The sequence below is a fragment of the Antrostomus carolinensis genome, unplaced genomic scaffold (assembly GCF_000700745.2).
Source record: "Antrostomus carolinensis isolate BGI_N321 unplaced genomic scaffold, ASM70074v2 scaffold5004, whole genome shotgun sequence".
Lineage (NCBI taxonomy): Eukaryota > Metazoa > Chordata > Aves > Caprimulgiformes > Caprimulgidae > Antrostomus > Antrostomus carolinensis.
The window spans coordinates 190,005-209,611 of record NW_010312812.1 but is presented as its reverse complement, the minus strand read 5'-3'; the positions used below and the strand labels follow the sequence as shown (position 1 = coordinate 209,611).

General features: G+C 40.6%; 1 protein-coding gene across 1 annotated transcript in view; it reads left to right on the top strand.

Moving 5' to 3' along the window:
• LOC104524304 (conserved oligomeric Golgi complex subunit 6) overlaps positions 1–2,243 on the top strand; it is a gene marked incomplete at its 5' end in the record, with an annotated part of 24,067 nt that extends 21,824 nt beyond the window's left edge. The window contains one exon of the mRNA XM_010167132.1: positions 1,693–2,243. Within this exon, the coding sequence (XP_010165434.1) occupies positions 1,693–1,840 (148 nt within the window). The remainder of the gene's footprint in view (positions 1–1,692) is intronic.
• Positions 2,244–19,607: the final 17,364 nt, after the last annotated feature.

The window sequence follows — 19,607 nt, the reverse complement described above, 5'->3', positions numbered from 1 at the left end:
ACTCAGGAGTTCTTTGGTTCTCAAAATCAGACCACATGCTTTTGATAACGGGCCAGTGTATTATGTACTCACTGGCAATATCATTTAAGCTTTACAACTATGAATAACATTCCTTCCAACGCTGGCCCCAGTGCATGCTCTTGTCTTTCAAATTTCTTTGCTCATTTAAAAAGTTTTAAGTTATTTATTTTAATGTTCTTGGTCTTGAAAAGCTCTTTTCATTTGTGTTGGATCACAGAAACTGAATGCTAGAATTACTGTTTTTAGAAAGTGCTGCCATTTGTGTTAGTGATAAAATGTATCATGTTGTTATGGCAACTGAAATCCTAATGTACTGATTAATGACACTGACGTGTGATGGAAAGACTCATTTGATGCTGTTCGATCCTCTGGAATATTTTAATGAACTTTTTCTTTTAATTTAGTATTATTTGGTGTAATACAATTAATTTTATACAAATTCTGTGTGCAATACATTCTTAAAAGATTGTCATGTTACAGTAGCATAGTGATCCCAGACTGTGTTCAGAGACGGTTGTTTTACCTGAACACCTTGAATATATTTCCTTTAAACTAGTGTTTCTAAATTTGCTATTATAAGCCCAGTCTGGTTTTCAGGTATCCTAATAATCTAATAAAACTGTCAGTTGATCCTATTTATTGAAAAACTAGATACTTTGCATCGGAATAAAATGCAGGTTTTGTCTCTTAATCATCTTTCTTATAGCTTCTGTTCTTAATATTTCCTGAAAAGTTGAAGTTCTGCACACTTGGTCTCTGAGATTTCTTTAACTTGTCAGTTCCCAACAGGTGGTAAATTCAGCCCTGATTTTAGTGAGTGCAGTTTTGGTGTCTGTATTCCTTTGCGCATTACAGCAGGGCTGAATCTGGGTTCATGGTTACCTTGGTTTCCTCAGCTTTTCCTGGTGTTCCATTTGCATGTGCTTGGCTAGAAAATAGTTGTAACTACTATTCATGGTAGATAAAAATGCATGTGCAACTGTAAACACATCACCATGGTGATCAAAGTAAACTGATTTTATGGCCAGTGTAAAATAAAAATATTTTTTTGTCTTAAAAAACATATTAAACTTTCCAGTTAAATTTAGCATCAAATCCCTGTGCATTTACATCCAAAAAAATAACAGGATACAGACTTCATAGCATTATTGGTAAAAGGCTGTAGCAAGTTTTAAATCTCTGACCACTATCACTTTCAGCTCTTCCTCTTTGGAATCAGGTACTGTCAAGATAAAGCAAATAGAATGTATTTGCTGGTAGATGAAAAAAAAGTATGTATTTACAAAGGACAGTGAGAAGCCACATGAGGTAGAAGGTAGATCACTAAGATTATCAGTCTTTTAAAAGGTGCAGGGGAGTGCAGATGAAAAACTCATGTCTGCAAATTAGTCATGCTAATCGTTTTTTCATGATTGCAGAAATAAAGCAGCTAAGTTCTTGGTTATCAGGATAATATCAGCCGGTTTCTTGATGTACAATACAAAGAGATGAAGAAGCCACCTTTTGTTTTAAAACTTTAAGCTATTTTCACAGTTGAAGTAAAAGGACTTTTTAATGTAACTGACACTGATTTTTAGTGTGTATTTTTATTGTATATCTTTAATTCCTTGTATGTAGTACAGTTACATTCCCTGTGACTTGCAAATTATGTTTTTGTCTTGTCTTTTTTAGAGAGCAGATAATAAAACAGTCAACAGAACTGGTCTGCAGAGCTTACAGTGAGTTATATGCAGCTGTGATGGATCCTTCAAATGAATATAAGGATCCAGAAACCATACTACACAGGTCTCCTCATCAAGTTCAGGCACTCCTTTCATAGTCTTATGTCTCCTAGATTTACCAGATTCTGTAATTCTGTATTTTAGTATTTGCATTGAGTTATTTTTCTGTTTTGAATTTTGATGTGTAACTGCGTAGTTAAAATATGTAGCAATGCAGTTTTGTTTAATCTGCTTGGCAGAAGTCTGTTCTGTCCTGTGTCTTTGAATGCCTTCTATAGGCCAGAAAATAGAATATAGATTAAAAATTATTTTAATGTATTCCTCTAATGGAAATGGACCTTGACAATATGCAATCTCTTTGAAAAAAAGGAGTAAAGGAGAAAGAAGCTTTTTCCTTGCTGTACATAATCCTTTCAACTAGAGATTGAACCCATGTCTTTTACGTCACCAGTATTTTTATTTGCTCTTTTCCCTGTTCTTTTTTTCAGCCTATCATCAATAAATGCTGATAACTGTAATTTTAGTACAACTTAGGTACTTTTAATCAATCCATCACTTTTACAGCTCATAAATAATTTAAGAATATTTGATGCTGTTTTTCAAATCCTGTTGATTAAATCTTTGGGGCAAAATGTGTATACTTATTTGGAATCCATTATCATTGTCGCTAGTTCTTGTATTTTCTGTAAGAAAAAGAAATATTTGAACTACATGCATGTACATAACCTGGAACGTAATGCTTTAAATTATTTGTATAATTTTGTTTTACTGGAAGGATTTTGTTTTAGTGCAGTCATTCTGTAGGAGTCCTTTTATCAGTTGAAATTTGCAGATCTCTTAAGGCTGGGAACAACAACAACGTAGGTTAGGAAAATGGTTTGCACAGCAGTATGGCCATTCCTCCTTCACATGTGCATGTTTTTTGTTTTGCTTTTTTTTTAAGTACAGGAAACGTCCATCTGTTCTAGTACAAGCATTTATTCAGTTAATAATCCAGCAAGAGATTTTCATGGTTTATGTCTGCAGTGGTGCTCCTAAAAATGATAGCTAAGTTCACCTGTGGCAGCCACAAGTTGTCCTGGGAATTAAGTGGGAGAGCCAGGGTGTGTAAGTGTTCTAGGCTGATGTGTTGAAAGCCACGAGTGAGGGTTTCATTCCTTTTCTCCTTTGGTGCAAAGCCAAACCTGCTCTGTGTAGAAACCCTAATTATATAGGGAATTATGATTTAGGGGACCTTTGCTTCCAGTAAAAGAGGAAAATAGGTAAGTAGGTCACTTGTTCTCTGTTGGGCCTTATGATAATTTTATGCAAATTCCTTAAACATACTCTTCTTCTAGGAAAACCTTGTTACAGAGAAACCTTCAGGAAACAAAATGTTAGTAAAAGGAATTTAGGGTGTTTTGGGGTTGTTATTTATTTGTTTGTTTGTTTGTTTGTTTGTTGGGTTTGTGTTTTTTAAAGGATAATTTAAGCTAACTATTCCATTTCTCCTTGGTTTTGTGTGGGTGTCACATAGTTATTACAGTTGCCAGAGTTCACACTCATATTAGATGTCGCTTATTTTGATATACATCAAGGGGGAGATGAGCAGTCATTCATATTGAATAACTTTCATATTTTATTTTTGTCAGTAATAATATTCCCCATATAAATATTATACTTAGTGGCAGCTAATTCTGCAGTTTAGTGTATGCTTGCAAAAGAGCAAGAAATAGAGAAGAGCAGCAGCAATACGTTTTAGTCTCTTGGAAAACTCATTGCACAAGATGTATCCAGTGCGGTCAGAAATCAGCTTCCTTGGTAATGCCACAATAAAGCAATAACTCTTTCCAAATGGGCATAATTTGTTGACATAATAGAAAAAGATTTGAAAGCGTAAGTGTCCCTGGAGTTCTTGGATCAGACATAAATTCTTCTATAAACGTGAGTGTTAGATTTATTCAGTTTAAAAACTCCAGACCTGTAAGACAAAATTCTAGAAGCTTAGAAAAGCTTTAATGGAAAATGATACTCTTTTACTAGGTAAGGCACTTTAAATTACTCAGATTTTGCATTACCATAGTAGTATATATTCAGACGGCTGTTCATTGTTGTTTAATAATGTTAATATTGCTTAATATGCCTATAATTAATATCTAATATGTGAAAATTACATTAGTTGTGAAAGGATTATAAATTAGCTTGTTATTAGATTAACATACTCATAAGAGTGAACTTTTTTCCTGAAATTACACTCAACCTCAGTCTCCAATAATCAGTCAGTAGTTTGCATGAGGATTAGTAAGAAGTTGCTTCCTATGTTTGAGTCCATGTAGAGACTTAGCCATGATTTTACCTTATCTTAATGAAAATGCAAAAGCTATAAAAGTTGTAACTTATAAAAATTAAAGTCAATCACTAATCTTGGTCTGTGCAATTAAAGTAAATGACAAAGGGTCACAAATGAGAAAGAACGTAAATAAAAGCATCTGATGTACTGACTTCTGTCTTCCACGTTGTTATTTCTTCTTGCTTACCTTCCTAAGAGGAGGAAGGAAAGGGTGATGAGATTTTGGCCGACCTTTTCTAGCTTGGTATTTCTGACCCTTTTATTTTACAAATTCCCAGGATTTCCACAGCAGGGACTCTGAAGCTGCTGTCCTATGTTTGCTCAGTTAGATGGATGACCTGTAAGCATTGCAGTAAATGGGATGATTCTGGGTGTTGGTACTGGCTCTGTGTTCAGACCACTTGCTGCAGGTCTGACTTGAGCATCACAGTGCATGAAGCAGTGCTCACCTGGGTGGGCTGAGTTATTCAGCACTTCTGCTGTTGGTCCTTGAACACTTCATATGGAGGGGCATGCCTTCAAAGAGCGAGTCTTAGTCTGTGCTGCACAGGAATATGCTTCAGAAAACTGTAGAGAGAATACTGCCTACAGTAGGCAGTGCTCTCAACATCTGACACTGACAACCCAGTTCTGAGAACAGATGTGTAAAAGGCCTCTTTTTGCATCGTTGTCTAATGCAAAGAGCACTTTCATGGGAAGTAGGAGAGCTGGGTTCTGGGCCAAAGGAGTTTGGAATTGACATCTCCCACCTTCCTGGAAAGAACCCAAACCCTTGGCTGTTGTGCAGCATGAGATGGGGCAGCTCTGTTTCTTCTCTTTTGAATTCAGCAGCTATGCATAAAATCAATGCAAAATATGGGAAGCGTGAGATAAAATAAGCAAGGAGGAGTTTGGATCTATGGCATGTCCGTGAAGGCTTTCCTTAGGACTCCAACGTCTAGATCTTCCTCCAGTTCTTATCTTTGACCTGAAACAGAAGTACATGAGTCTCTGAAACAGAATCAGGATCCTAGGACTTCATCACCAACAGAGTATCCAGCAAGCAGCAAGCTGGAGAGTTGAGTTTGGGTCGGACCCAAGGTGGTTCATCCGCACTGGTGACAATGACTCTGTGTTCAATCTTATGTGTACAATTTTTCCTCCCCTCTTTATAAATACTCACACCACTATGGAAATAAAATACAAAATTTGTTTTAATTATAGTAAGCACATAACAGCCCAGCTACAGTGATTTTTTTGTTTTCTAGTATGGGAAAAGAGAAGCTTATGGAGATTTGGAAAGATGATAATACATTTGTTTTCCAGCATTTTGGAGTACTCCTCCCTGTTCTGTGAGATTTATGACTCTAGCTCTGCATTTTGTCTGTTAATAGACTCAGCAGTAATTATTTTTATTAAAGTTTTTGAAATACGTGTTGGAGGAAAATACTTTGAGAACCGCTAAACTTTTCCATCCATTTAAAAAACTCTATCTGTTCTTTGATCCCTTCGCTTGCCTTGCTGAGTCACTTTGCAGGCAACCCAGGGGGTGGGAAGCTTATAAAATTTTGAAAATTAAACAAAGGGGTTAGACATGTTTCCATGAGTAAAACACGCCTTCCAGAAGCAACACAGACATGGGTGTGGGTTTGTTTGAAATCTGCTGCCACCTGCTTTTGAGGGAAAATGCAGAAAAAGATCTATTTGCTTATGATGAGGGCACCAACCCAAAACAGCCGTGGTAAGGTTAGATGTTATAAATTGATGTTATGTTTGAGTAGTTTGGAAAATTTTCAAAATGCAAATTAGAAGAAACTGTCAGTAAAAGTAAAAGTTGTGTCAAATAACTGACCTCCCTCACATATTAGATTTGCTTGCTGAAGGTTTCCAGAACCTCTACATCTTCTCCCCACAGCTTTTAAACACTTTGCAGACTAAACTTTAAGGTAATCATGCAACAATTCTAAGCCTTGGGTAACTTGGAGTAAAATGAGATGCTTTGAGTCACCCAGTGACATACAAAGCAGTAGTTAAACTTGGAGCCAATTTGTTTCTTGAAAGAATTTCAAAACGTGGGAAGTTAATGTATCTTGAACTTGGATATTTGTCCTGAAGAGGCAATGCCCTTTACATGACAAGGCAGGACTCTCCACCCGTCCACTGCATGGTAGGAAGCTAACTTGAGTTTTTTCAGAGTCAAACTACTTCAGAAGTGCTTTAAAGATGAGCGTGCGCTCCTGTACTCTACTAAACCAGATGTTTGTTCCCCAGCTGGGTTCCTGGGCTGGTGCTCCAGTGAGGATGTTCACACTAGCCCAGTAGATGTGGTTACCAAATGCTCAAAAGGTGGGTGAACCTCTTGTCACACAAAGGTCTTCTTCCAATATCCCAACTATCTACATCCTTGAGTAAAGAACCACTTTACATAGAGCTGGTGTGGGGCTGAAGTAAAGCCAAGACATTGCTTCTGTCTTGGTCCTTGACCTTGACAGGTTGAACCCCTCAAAGGTGATGCGGGTGAAACATCAGTAATGTGTAGAATCCTCTACTGCAAAGCTATGGGAAGACAAAGTGCAAAAAAGCCCTTTACACCTGAAAATTTACACTTACCTTATGTACATTAATGTATGTATCTTATGTATATTAAGGCCTAGATGAGGGTATGACCCCTGCACACTAAATTGTCACACAATGCATACAATGAAAAGATGAACCAGAAAGGTTTTTCTCTTAAAAAAAAAAAAAAAAAAAAAAGTTTATTTTGACTACCTTGCTTTAGCAGTAAGGAAACCTTGATCGAGCAAGATATGGCTGAAAGGTGTTTGATAGGTTACTGCAGAGTAGCTGACAGAAAAGAAAAAGGCTGTTGCATGTTTCATATTCAGACAAAGAAGCTTTTATTTGCTGCCTAGTTCACAGATGTGGTATTGTCAAATTGCAGGAAAATGCCTGTCAGACTGTATCATGGACTATATTTAGGGAGAAAAAAAATTCAGAGCACACTATTTATAGAAGCCACACAAATAAGCACGGAGTTCTTATCAGCCAAAGATAACATTAGTCGTGATTTATCAAAGTAATCTTTATTTTATGGAAAATGGATAATAGGGTGTAATTTAATCCTTTGTGAATGTAATGTATATTTCAAAGGGTTCTTTTTTGTCAATAAAACCATTTGTTGTGCTTGTTAAACTAATTAGTCTTGTTGCTGTTGCTTAGGACAGGATAAAAGATGCCCGTTAATGAAAAAGGGGAGGAGAAGACAGGTTTGAAAGTTTGTGAAATATTTTGTACTCCCTCCTTGCAAGCCAGTTTTCTGATCAAAACAGGTCTTGCTTCTTTTGCTGCAAGACTTTGTTAATTGAATTTGTGCAGGAAATACGTTTTCCTCTTTTAATTCCAAAATTGATTACCCCCAAAATTCAGCTCATCCCTAGGCAGTTCACCTGCTACCAGCATCAGGGGCTTTTCCAGCTTCCCTGGGTACCAATGCCACCGTGCCTGCTGGCCCCGCAGCCCAGCGCTGACAGGGAGGGTGACGTTCCTGGACACTTCTCCCTGCTCTTCACATTTTTTCCACCGTGTGCAAACACATTCCAAGAGTCATGGAGAAAGTGAAAAGAGAAGGAAACAGAGCTGCCTGGGTGCGTCCTGCACTGGTCCCTGGCCGGCCATGTGCCCATTGCTGGGTAAGGGCAGTTTTTGTGGAGCTGAAGCTGAGCTGAGTCTTGGCTCTGCAAGAAGCCTCAGCAGCAGTGCCAGGCTGCAGAGGCAGGACATGAGCTCATTCTCTGGATTTGCAGTTGACTTTGAAAGATCAGAGTCAGAAGTGGGTAAGAGTCAGAAGAGGACACATATTTTATTATCATATTTTTTCTTAGTGTTTTTGGTGTCCTTGTTTGTAGCCTAGCAGCCTCGTGAACTTTTAATAGGAATTTATGAATGATTTTCAGAAGATGACTCTTAAAAGACTGGCTAAGCTCTTAAAGGTTCTTCTCCCTTAGAAATGGCTCAGAAAAATGCCAACTCAGAAGGACCAAGTTATGGGGAAATCCTTTAAAGAAAGGTCTTGTCCCTACTGTCTATATCAGTTCTGCATGGTCATCCCAGTTCCTTGATTCTCTCTGTTGCGCTCCATGGTACAAACAGTCCATATACAATATTTCTAATCTTGAATTACTGCATCCAGAAGTTTCACAGGTCTTCAGATCTCCTGGACACAGAGGTGAGAAGCTTTGGTCATGCTTTCAACTCCTGTGGCCCCACTGGAATGCTCATGGAGCAGATCTGCTTTCTCCAGCCCTTCCCTGCCCTGCTCCAAGGACACCTGCCTACCTCAGCAGGAGAGACTTGTCCCTGTTCAAGAAGCACAGTGCTTCTGCTGCCTGTGTTACCACTGTCCTGAGTACAGGGCAGTGGGCTCACAGCTTGGGGAAGGGCTGTTCGGCTCCTTCTTGGCTGAAAAGAAAGAACAGGCACATTACCAGACAAGCTGCTTGGTTTGTGTAGGTCAAATATAGCCTTTACTTCACCGAATGCTAAATCAGAAGTTTGAACAGCATGGCCAACCATTCTGCCTTTGGGTCAGGTGACCTTGCTAATCCATACCTAGATACTATGGGAATGACAAACATCTATCCTGTGAGGATCCATCCCCATGTGTCTCAGAGAAAACCCTGTGCCTTGGGTCACAACAGCAGAACGGGCTGTTTGTGTTCTTACAGCAGGCCTGCTAACGCTGGGCGGAGGAGCTGATGTGCTCCAGGTACGTCCAGGACAGCGACCCAAGCAAGTGCCAGAAGAAGATCAGCTTTGATTTGGAAAAGGCTCTGAAACTGAGTATGTCGTAGCAACGGTGTCCTCTCTTCAGTTTCAGTAATAATTTATACTTGAACATGCTCTTGGTTTGTTTATAAATATACCCATTCGTTTGGCTTCCCTTCCCCAGACCCTCTTGGCAGCACACAGGAATATCACGGCAGTAATAAAAATGTGCCAGCTTATGTCTGCTTACATGGATAAGTTTAGAGAGGTGTTTGATTTTTGTTTTTTATATCCAGAACAACAAAAAGACTGAAAACTCTTTCACAGAAAGTGTGCAAATTAGACTGCCATGTGAGGAGCGCTACCAGCTTTTTCTTGTTCTAATGAGATGTCAAGCTGTTTTCAAACTACCTGCTTTGGGTATGCAGCCCAGGTATGGGAACACCTGAACATAAAGCTGTGGTTCAGAGGGTAATTCAGAGCACCGAATTACACCAAATACAGAGTGGATCCTGGCATTTTATCAAGTCAATAGAGAGAGCTGGGTGGCTCTTGGAGGCCTCTGAAGGGTGAGTTCTCGAGACAGTGATTCTGCTTTTCAGGCACCAGTATAATGTCAGAGCCATTGTGATTGCATGATGAGAAACTGTGCAAAGTACAAGCTCCTGCTACAAGTCCAAATTTAGTTCAAGACAAATCAGAGGGTTTTGAAGGGGTTATTTTGCTGTATAATTGTACAGAATGAGCTTGTTCTCATGCCTGCAGACATTTTCAGCCATTTATTATATCTTTCCCTCACCTAGACACAAAGCTCCTTGGAAAAGGAGTTGTGCATTTTCCATATCTTTATAAAGCATTGTATTCCCAAGCTTTTCTGGTGGAGCCCAGAAAGTCCTATTGAGTACTAAACTGAGACTGCAGACCAGCAGCGACAAAGCTGAGCTGTCTGGAGACGAGACCACAGTGGGTACGGCGAGAGCAGCGACTGCCCAGGCACGGGGCGGTGTCTCTGCCCAAATTCCCCCACCACTGCTGCCTGGTCAGGGAGGTCACAGTGACTGCAGCAGAACACAGGCTTGGGATGCAGGCTCGTTGCTGCCACGGTGTTTTGCCTTTCCCTCTGATTTCCCCTTTTCCTTACAAAGATCACACACTGCTGAAGCAAGCGGCTAAAAACAAGACAGTGATCGTCACTCCTGCCTGCACGTGTCCAGCCGCCTCCTCGATCGCTAAGGCAGAGCACAGAGAGGGAGGCGATCGCCGCACGTGTAAGTGCAGAATCAGCTCCAATAATCCCTACTGGGCAGAGGAACACAGCAACCTTACTTTTTAGCTTTCATTTTTATTTAAACACTGAATGATGTGGCTTTTAGTTCAGGGAATTGATATGGACTGAGAAAATTGCAGAAAGGTGAGATGCGGTATTTTTTGCCAGTATTTTTTCTGCCCTGTAGAACCTACATTGTCTTTCGTAAACAGGTGAAGAGGTGTCTGTGGTTGTGAACATGTTCTTCCTTTTTCTTCTTGGAAATCCACTCTCAATTAGTCCGGAACATTGGATAAACTGGTGCTAATGAAATAAAAGGGTTTATTAGGTTACACAATGGTATGTGGTGGCTTAGGGGACAAAGTCAAATATTTACTCAGGCTAACTTCAGGAGAGAAAACAGCCCAGCAAACCACAAGTGAAACAACTGAAAATCAAAATTTCATCTATCAGAAAGATCTGTCAGTTAAATAGGGGGATAAATAATATAAGGGTGTTATGTGGAGAACACAAGGGTGTTATGTGGGGAGCAACTCATTTTTTCACAACTCTCCATTGTAGATCTTTGCAGTTATGACTTTTCCTCCAGCCACTCGCTACGTGCTTGAATTCTAGCATCAACTCTGCAAAACTCTTCAGCTTATGATTAAGACCAAGTGACTTCATAGGAACATAAGTAACTTCATAGTTGCCTGAGACCCAAAGACAGCTCTTGTTGAAGGCTTATCTCCCAGCAATGGCAGCAGCACAAGACTGGGTGCTCAGAGCAATGCTTTTCTGATCAGATAGACAAAACTGCTTCAAAAGAGAATAACTTTGCTATAAAAGTGCCTATTTCTCTCCTTAAGCAATACAGTGAGGACCAGTTTGAAAACAACTATCTGCACTGGGTCGGTCTGAGCCCTGAACCCTGGGTCCCGCTTTGTTCTTCTGGTTAAAGAAAAGGCAGAATCAGAGAAAAGCAAATTGAGTGAGCTTGGCTCCACACCAAAATACCTAGAAAGAGTTAGCTTGGGTCAGCATAGCTTTGAGTAACTAAAGACCCCAGCATGGCCCAAAATACCCTTAAATGCCGCAGTCACAACAGAAAAAAATAATTCAATGGGCACTTAACCAGCCAGATACTTACAAACACTCTTGCCTGTATTTTCCTGGACAGAAAGTGTAGGTTATGACCTCTCCAAGACCTTTTTGAGAACCGTCTTTTTTGGCACATCCAGGATGTCATGGGTCTTGACCCCTCTCCTGAGCAGCCTGCTGCTCAGACTCTCATTTCAACAGATGCCCCATGAGAAGCTCACATGCTTATACTGACTGCAGCTGTAGCAATGACAGTAAGTACAGCAAGAAAGGAGGCTGAGGCCCACTAATTACTACTGTTACCTCCATATAAAAAGCTTGACAGCCTATGTAAATCTCAAAGTCCCGAGTAAAGATTGCTTGACATGGATTTAGTAGGTATCATTTCTCCCATCCCCTGAAGTCATATTTTCTCACCAGGTAACTACACACTGCTGGGAAATGAGAATGGACCAGCACCAGCATTTCTGAGATTGGTTTTACTGATTTTTCTGGATGCAGTGGGTCTAAATGTGTGTTAGTGTCCTAGGATACAGAAACAGAAGGTTTTTAGCTTCATGAGTATACTGATCCTGGATGCATTTTCTGGGGTCATGATGTTCTTGCTAAAGTTGCTGAAAGTGTTGCCTAAGTGGAAACCAGAGTCAGCTCAGAGCTCTGTTACAGGTGACTCTGACTTGGGTGGGATGGCAGAGGGCGAAGGGTGGGAGTGCCTGACTTTTTAATAGTTTATTTCTTCAGTAAGTTCTTGATGCTGTAGGAATTCATGCACACATTTCAGCACATGAACAATACTATTGCATGCAAATATTTCAAATTAAGCAGGTGATTTCGAAGGAAAGGGGCATCTGCTTATGTGTGTTCTTGTGAACTCCACCACAGAGGGATGTGTAAGGCTGCATCTCATTTGAAGTTCAGTCTCTCAGCAGAGGTACAGTCTTGAAAGAACCTCTAGAAGTGTCCCATCACATCTAAGTTCTTTCTGGCTGCAACTGAAGATGCAGAAATAACATTCTGGTCAAGGACTGAATCTAGCAAATGCACTTAGAAGAAAACTCCCAATCCAGGTCTCTCCATGGAGAAGACTGCTGATAGATTGAATTTTTAACAAACCGATAAAATTGATTCTTCATGCATTTAGGTGTGTTAAAAATATGAGTAAAAAAACTTTTACTTGTATATTGGCCAGTATTTACACTTTTAAAGAGTTTCTCATTGAGCTCAGTTAAAACTAATTTAGTCATTGCATCATTTTTTTTCATCCCCTCCTAAAAGGAAAAAAGGTGGATTTCATAATAAATTGTGTTAACTTGGATATCGATGCTGCTTGCTGTTAAACAAAGGAGCATAGTACATGGAAATCCTCAGCTATGGTTCTTTTCCATATATCTGCTTTCCAAAACATACTTTTAAATGGTCCATATATTTAAAGCATAATCTTCACCAAATGTCCTGCTTTCTCCTAAGCAAATGGAAATACAGAGTGCTATGAATTTAGACCCATATTATTTATATGATGTACATTCTTTTTAGTTTCAAGACACAATATATAGAACATTTGCAACGTCTTTTAGACTCTCCTATATACACATCATTATTTAATAGTTAAGCTGTTAAATACATTGCCTGTAACTGATTCCTTGTGAAAAGTCAACTGCAGCAATGATCAAAAGCAGGTTTTGGTAGTGGAGACCAAGAAAAAGCATGAGGAGAAAAAAGCAGGGGAAGCCAACATGTGCACTGTATACTATAGAACATTTGCAACGTCTTTTAGACTCTCCTATATACACATCATTATTTAATAGTTAAGCTGTTAAATACATTGCCTGTAACTGATTCCTTGTGAAAAGTCAACTGCAGCAATGATCAAAAGCAGGTTTTGGTAGTGGAGACCAAGAAAAAGCATAAGGAGAAAAAAGCAGGGGAAGCCAACATGTGCACTGTATACTTTGAGTGTAACAGAGCAAAGTTAGCTTAAATACTTTAACCAGAAGGTCAAAAGCAAATTGGTTTGGCAGTTTATATTATATTGCCTGGAGATCCTGGCTCCTGAGAACAGGAAACCCTAAAATCACAAGTCAGTAAAGAAGAGATTCAGGAGGATCGGAGAAAGTGTAAGGGACAGGAGCAAAGAAAAATATATGATCTGCAGAAAGACATGATGTGGAAAATGATCATCAGAGGGAGAGATTACTTCAGGCAGAAGTTAAGATACAAGTGGCACACAAAATATTACAGGAAGCTGCTTTAGACCTTGATGACAAAGCGAAAAAGCAGAGGAAGGGCTGGTAAGCGTAGATAAAAGAGGCAGTTGCAGGCTGGGTGATGGGGACAGGGACTGTGCAGAGGCTGCCAGGGCACTGGGCGGGCGGGAAGGGTGTTTCTGCAGATAGCAGGAGGCTGTTTCTTCCACGGTTTGGGGGGGGCAGCGGTAAGATCAGAGGCTGCTCATGGAGCAGTGAAGGAGAGAGGATAAATTAATGGGGAGCTAGTGATCATTCCTGAGGGAAGGATCATGCCATGCATTAAAAATAGACCCTGGCATGCAAGAATAAAGGCTTTTCAGGTTTCTAGTAATGACATTTCAGACAGGCCCATCTATATCAGAAGCCAGAAACATCAATATACTGTATTAAAGGTGTTTACAGGCCAGATACAAACAAAAAACCCACAAGTCAAACATTCATTTTTGAAAGTGGTGAGGTTAATGTTCACCTTTGCATAAGCAGTTTTGATCTCCTTGAGGGTAGAAGGGCTCTGTGAGAGGGATCTGGACAGGCTGGATCTATGGGCCTATGACAATTGTATGAGGTTCAACAAGGCCGAGTGCTGGGTCCTGCACTTGAGTCACAACAATCCCATACAATGCTATAGGATTGGGGAAGAGTGGCTGGAAAGCTGCCTGGAAGAAAAGGACCTGGGGGCATTGGTTGACAGTTGGCTGAATATGAGCCAGCAGTGTGCCCAGGTGGCCAAGAAGGACAACAGCATCCTGGCCTGTATCAGGAACAGTGTGGCCAGTAGGACCAGGGAAGTGATCATGCCCCTGTACTTGGCACTGGTGAGGCTGCACCTCAAGTCCTGTGTTCAGTTTTGGGCCCCTCACTACAGGAAAGACATGGGAGGTGCTGGAGTGTGTGCAAAGAAGGGCAATGAAGCTGGTGAAGGGGCTGGAGCACAAGTCTTATGAGAAGCAGCTGAGGGAACTGGGGTTGTTTAGTCTGGAGAAGAGGAGGCTGAGGGGAGACCTTAACACTCTCTACTATTACCTGAAAGGAGGGTGTAGCAAGGTAGGTGTTGGTCTCTTCTCCCAAGTAACAAGTGATAGAAGAAAAAATGGCCTCAATTGTACCAGGGAAGGATTAGTTTGGATATTAGGAAAAATGTCTTCACCGAAAGGGTTGTCAAGCATTGGAACAGGCCACCCAGGGAAGTGGTTTAGTCACCTTCTCTGGAGGTATTTAAAAGACGTGTAGATGAGGTGCTTAGGAACATGGTTTAGTGGTGGACTTGGCAGTGTTAGGTTAACGGTTGGACTCAATGATCTTAAAGGTCTTTCCAACCAAAACTATTCTATGATACTATGGTCTTCAGCCCTGCTGCAGCTGTATGATGCAGCAGGTGACGAAGACACATGGGGTCTGTGCCTGCCCACTTCCCCTGTGCAGATGGTGGGGAAGCTCCAGAGAGCCTTGGAGGATGCTTGGGAGAGACAGTAGGGATGCATGGTGCCAGCTGAACCCTTTCTGCTTTGGGCACTAGCACCTGAAGTTAGTGATCTCTGTAGGAAGAGAAAGGGAGGTGAGAAGGGTGAGCAGACCAAATGTTATGCCTGAGTCCCATCATCTCCACAGCAGTTGGTTGCTAATGATGTGTAGCAGTTTGTTTGGAGCAGGGGGATAAAGCAAAGGAGAGTTTTGCAGACTGTGTGGTGGAAAGGTTTGTGGTTAAAGTCCTAAAGGGTGAAGCAGGAAATCTGGGTTTCTTTCCTGGTTGTCACCACTGATGAGGAAGTCATTTAATCTCTGTCCTTCAGTTTCCTTACTCTGAGTGTCATGAATAGCTTGACCAGAGTCAAGAATAGCCGCCTGCCCCAGTGGGGTGAGAGGAGGCGAAACACACGTCTGTGTGAGGAAAGGGCCTCTTCGCTGTGTTTTCCCATCCAAAACCACAGCACTGAATAAACAGATATTTTACTGCCCTGGTGTTGTCAGTCTAATCTGAATCTTTCTGCTCTGCTTGTGCCCTTATCTGCCTGCAGCCTGCAGGACGGCAAGGAGGAGGCTCTGCTTAGCCCTCCTCGTGCATCTCCTACCATCTGCTTGCAGCAGCAGATTAAATCTGCTTATCTGCCCTTCTTACTCTGCCTCTCCAGTAGTGCTGTAGATGGATGCCAGATCACTGCCTTCATCTGAAATGCCATTTAGCAAAGGCTATGAGGTAGTAAGGTGGTAAGGATAGTTATATACTTAAATGCCAGGTCAGGTCCTAAAGCCAGAAAAAACCCACAGCCTAGCATTAAATTGTACAGAAAGTAGGTCAAGTCTAAAACCTGAATATGAGCCTTTTGTGGACTATAGCTCCAGTGGTAAAATTGCCAACAGGACCATAGCTTTGGCCCTACCTAAACATCCACCTGAGGCACCTGCAGCATTAAGGCTTTGCTTTTTTTTTTTTTTTTTTTTTTGCTTTTTTTTCTTTTTTTTCCTACAGTTCATGTTTATTGAAAGATATTATTTCTTCATTTTCTACCTAGCCAGATGAAAGCTGTCACTGAGAGCTGTTGCTAATGTCTAAATTCTTTCTTCTATATTAGAAGAGGAGCTGGCTTTCTTCACCTCCACATTCAGCAGGTCCACCCTACAAAGACACTGTTAAGCTGGTTGGGGGGAGTACTGATGGGGCATCTTACACAGATATTTACCTTTACCCTCAAATTTGTTGTCCTCATAAATCCTCAACAACTTCATGTAAAGACTGAAGATTTGTTCTACATTAAGACACCCTTTTCCTCTTTTCCTATCTTCTTCTAGCTTTATCTTTTCTGTATCAGAATTACCTGATTCTTTATCTTGTCCCTTTAGCTCCCTTTGTTCATCACTGATACAGTTTCCCTCTTCCCTTGTAAAGCCTCATTGCCTTTGTGCTTTTTTCCAGAAGCCTCATCTTCTATTGCAAACTGGCGATTGTATTTTTTAGCCTTGTCCCATAGTGGTTGATTTTAATCCTTAGTCCTAGTCACTTTTGACTCATTAGATTGCCTTCATGAAATCATAGATATTTGCACTGGAATTTTACCCTGTAGTAATGTAAATTTAAGTAGCTCCCCTATTTATTGTTACTGCCTTTGATCAGATACTTTTCACTGTGAAAAATCAGGTTCAGTGTGGATTTTCCTCCAAGGTCTTTACTTTGCAGTCCATTAAGTTGCATTCTCTATACCAGGGGATATATATATTTTTTTAACCCTATCCTTTGTTTTGATTTAACAGCCATGAATCCTAGAAAGTAAGGTTTTGCATAATTTTCCCTCTCTTTCTGCACCCAGCAGTTGCTCAAACCCTTTCTACTGCTTTCCATCTCTTAGATCCTTGCTCATAGGAGCTGTCTGTGATTTCTTTACTGCACTGCACTTCATCTTCACCAAATAGTACAGCTTTCCCTTCTCTAAGGCCTCAATATCAAATCTCTAATTACTCTACACATCATGTTCTTCCTGTGCCTACTAGGTTCTAACTTCTCTGCTTTTCATCGCCTACCATAACTTATTGCTCATCATTTCTTTTAACTACAGACATTTTTGAATATTTGATGCTCTTCTCAGCCTATCTAGCTGTACTGGTTGCACCCTCCATTTTGTTTTTGTTTGTTTGGGAGATTTTTGATATATACTACCTGCCATACTGGTGGAACTAGCCGTGCTATAAAACCTTGGTGCACCCACGGATCATGAGTATTGTGTGCAGCTCTGGTCTCTGCATCTGAAGATGGATATAGTAGAATCAAAAAAGCTTTAGAGAAGGGCAATTAAAATGGTGAAGCAATTAAAATGGTGCAAGCTGCTTATGAAGAGAGACTGAAAAGGCTGGATTGCTTCCATTTGGAGAGAAAGCAGATGAGGAAGAATATGACAGAGCTTTACAAAACATGAAGGCAATAGTAAAGTGAATGCAAAGCTATTGTTCACCTGATCTCTCAATAATAGAAGTGTGGGCACTCAATGAAATATGAATGCATTTATAACAGATAGTAGTAAGAAACTTTTTACATGGCAAATAGAGAAATCTGGGAAGTTGTTGCCACCAGAGTTTATGGAGACAGACAGTACCATCAGGTGCAAAAAGATTGGAGAAAGCCTCATGACTAACAGGTCTATAAACAGAAAAGAAGCCAGGACATATCTCTAATCCTAAAACTTCTGTGTGGGACACTATGAGGACAACAGACCTTGGGTAGAAGCAAGATTTATGGGCTGTCCCCAGAGCACCAGAACAGATGGACACCAATCAGACATGGGATGGCATTTCCTGTGCTCTCCAGTCTTTCCCATTTATTGCTAGTGATCATTAAACAACAGGACTCGCATTGTTTAGAGAGAATAAATAAGAGCAGGAGCGTAACCCTTCAGGATGGATGAATGCTCAGAAGTTGGCAGAGTTACTTGGAGCTGGCAAAATTTCAGAGGGCTCAGGTGGGACCAAGATGCCGGAACCCTCTGTGGCAGAAGGCAGAGGGAAGATCTGCTGGTCAGAGACTGGAGCCTCCCTCCAGTGGGTACTGAGAGCAAATGTGACTCCTTCCACACCGAGTTATCTTGTTAGATAAAAAATGTCAAGACAGGAACAACTGATTTATAGTTTTGCCCCATTACAATTCACTGTGGGTTGCAATGATAACAAAAATAATCCAGAAAGGAAATAGATATGATATTCCTAACCAAACTGTTAACAAATAGTTATAACAATAGTTGCTGTGTGTTAAAGGGAAAATTTGTTGCACACGAAAGGATAATTTGTGATTTTACCCAGCCTGGTCTGAGGAGGGCTACTCACCTCTTTCGATCTCGAATCTCTGCCTGTTGAGTACAGACAATACAAAACTGGGAGGAGTAGCTGTTGTTCAGCCATCCAGAGGACTGGAGAAATGGCCTGGCAGGAACTTCATCAAGTTCAAAAAATAAATGCAAAGTCCTGCACCTGAGGAAAGAAATGCAAAGGAGTCCTGCACCAGTAGAAACTTGGAGCTGACCATGTGGAAGCAGCTTGACAGAAAACCACCTGAGGGTCCTACTGGACACCAAGTTGGACATGAGCCAGCAATGTGCCCTTGTGGCAAAGGAGACCAATGGTATCCTGAGCTGCATTAGGAAGAGCATTGCCAGCAGGACGAGGGAGGTGATCCTTCCCTCTGCTCAGCACTGGTGAGACTCATCTGGACTGCCGGGTCCAGGTGTGGGCTTTCCAGTACAAGAAGGACATGGAGTGAGTCCAGGGAAGGACCACAGAGATGATGAAGGGACTGAAGCAACCAACATGCGTGGAGAGACTGAATCCATGCTGTGATTCTGTTAAATAATATGTGCTTCCCTGGTCTTTAGCTTTGTCTGCTCAAACTGTGAGCAGTTACAACCAGACACCATCTCTTTGTATCTAGTACCTGAGAAACATGATCTTAATTGAGCATATAATACTACTATAAAAGTGCTTATTCCTTTGAATTGTAGTAGTGTTGTAGTATGTGAGTATGGGAATCCAGTAATTACTTCTATTGATGTTAAAAGTTGGGCAAATCGTAACTGAGGAAAAGTGTTTTCCTGTTGTGTGTAATTAAACCATGGAAATCAAAAACACAGAAGTGGCCTGACCCAGTGTCTTGGCAAGTTTTAAAGCACCAATGGACATGTATAAGGTGAACAAGAATATCAGCATTTTGTCATGGTAAATAAAAGTTGTGAAATACTTAATTATACTTCTTCTTTAGACAATCTTCATCCCATAATGAGACTGGGGACCTTGTGTGAAGGTAGACTCCCTGCTTCTCCCCTTTGTGAAATTCTGACACCTTCTGCTTGGCCCTTCTCCCAGACATCTGTAAGCATGATGAGAATTGGCTCAGCTTTAGGTCAAGTCCAGGATGGCAGATTTGCAACTTATGCTTATTCATAACACATAGAAAGTCAAAATATGCAAGCATAAAATCAGTAACCAAAGAATAGTCTTTTAAAAACAAAGATTATTTTGTGAAAACCTCTTTCTAATGTCAGCATTTCTCTGATTCGTATTTACCTTTTGCTAGGGAATAATTTCACAATCAATTTAACCTAGTTCATTTTCCAGAAACCCAGACTGAAGCTTAAAAAAAAATTAACTTCTAAAAACAACTCCAAAATATGCACAAAATAGGAAAAAAGGAGGGAAAGTTTCACCTTGAACCCTGATAAAGAGGT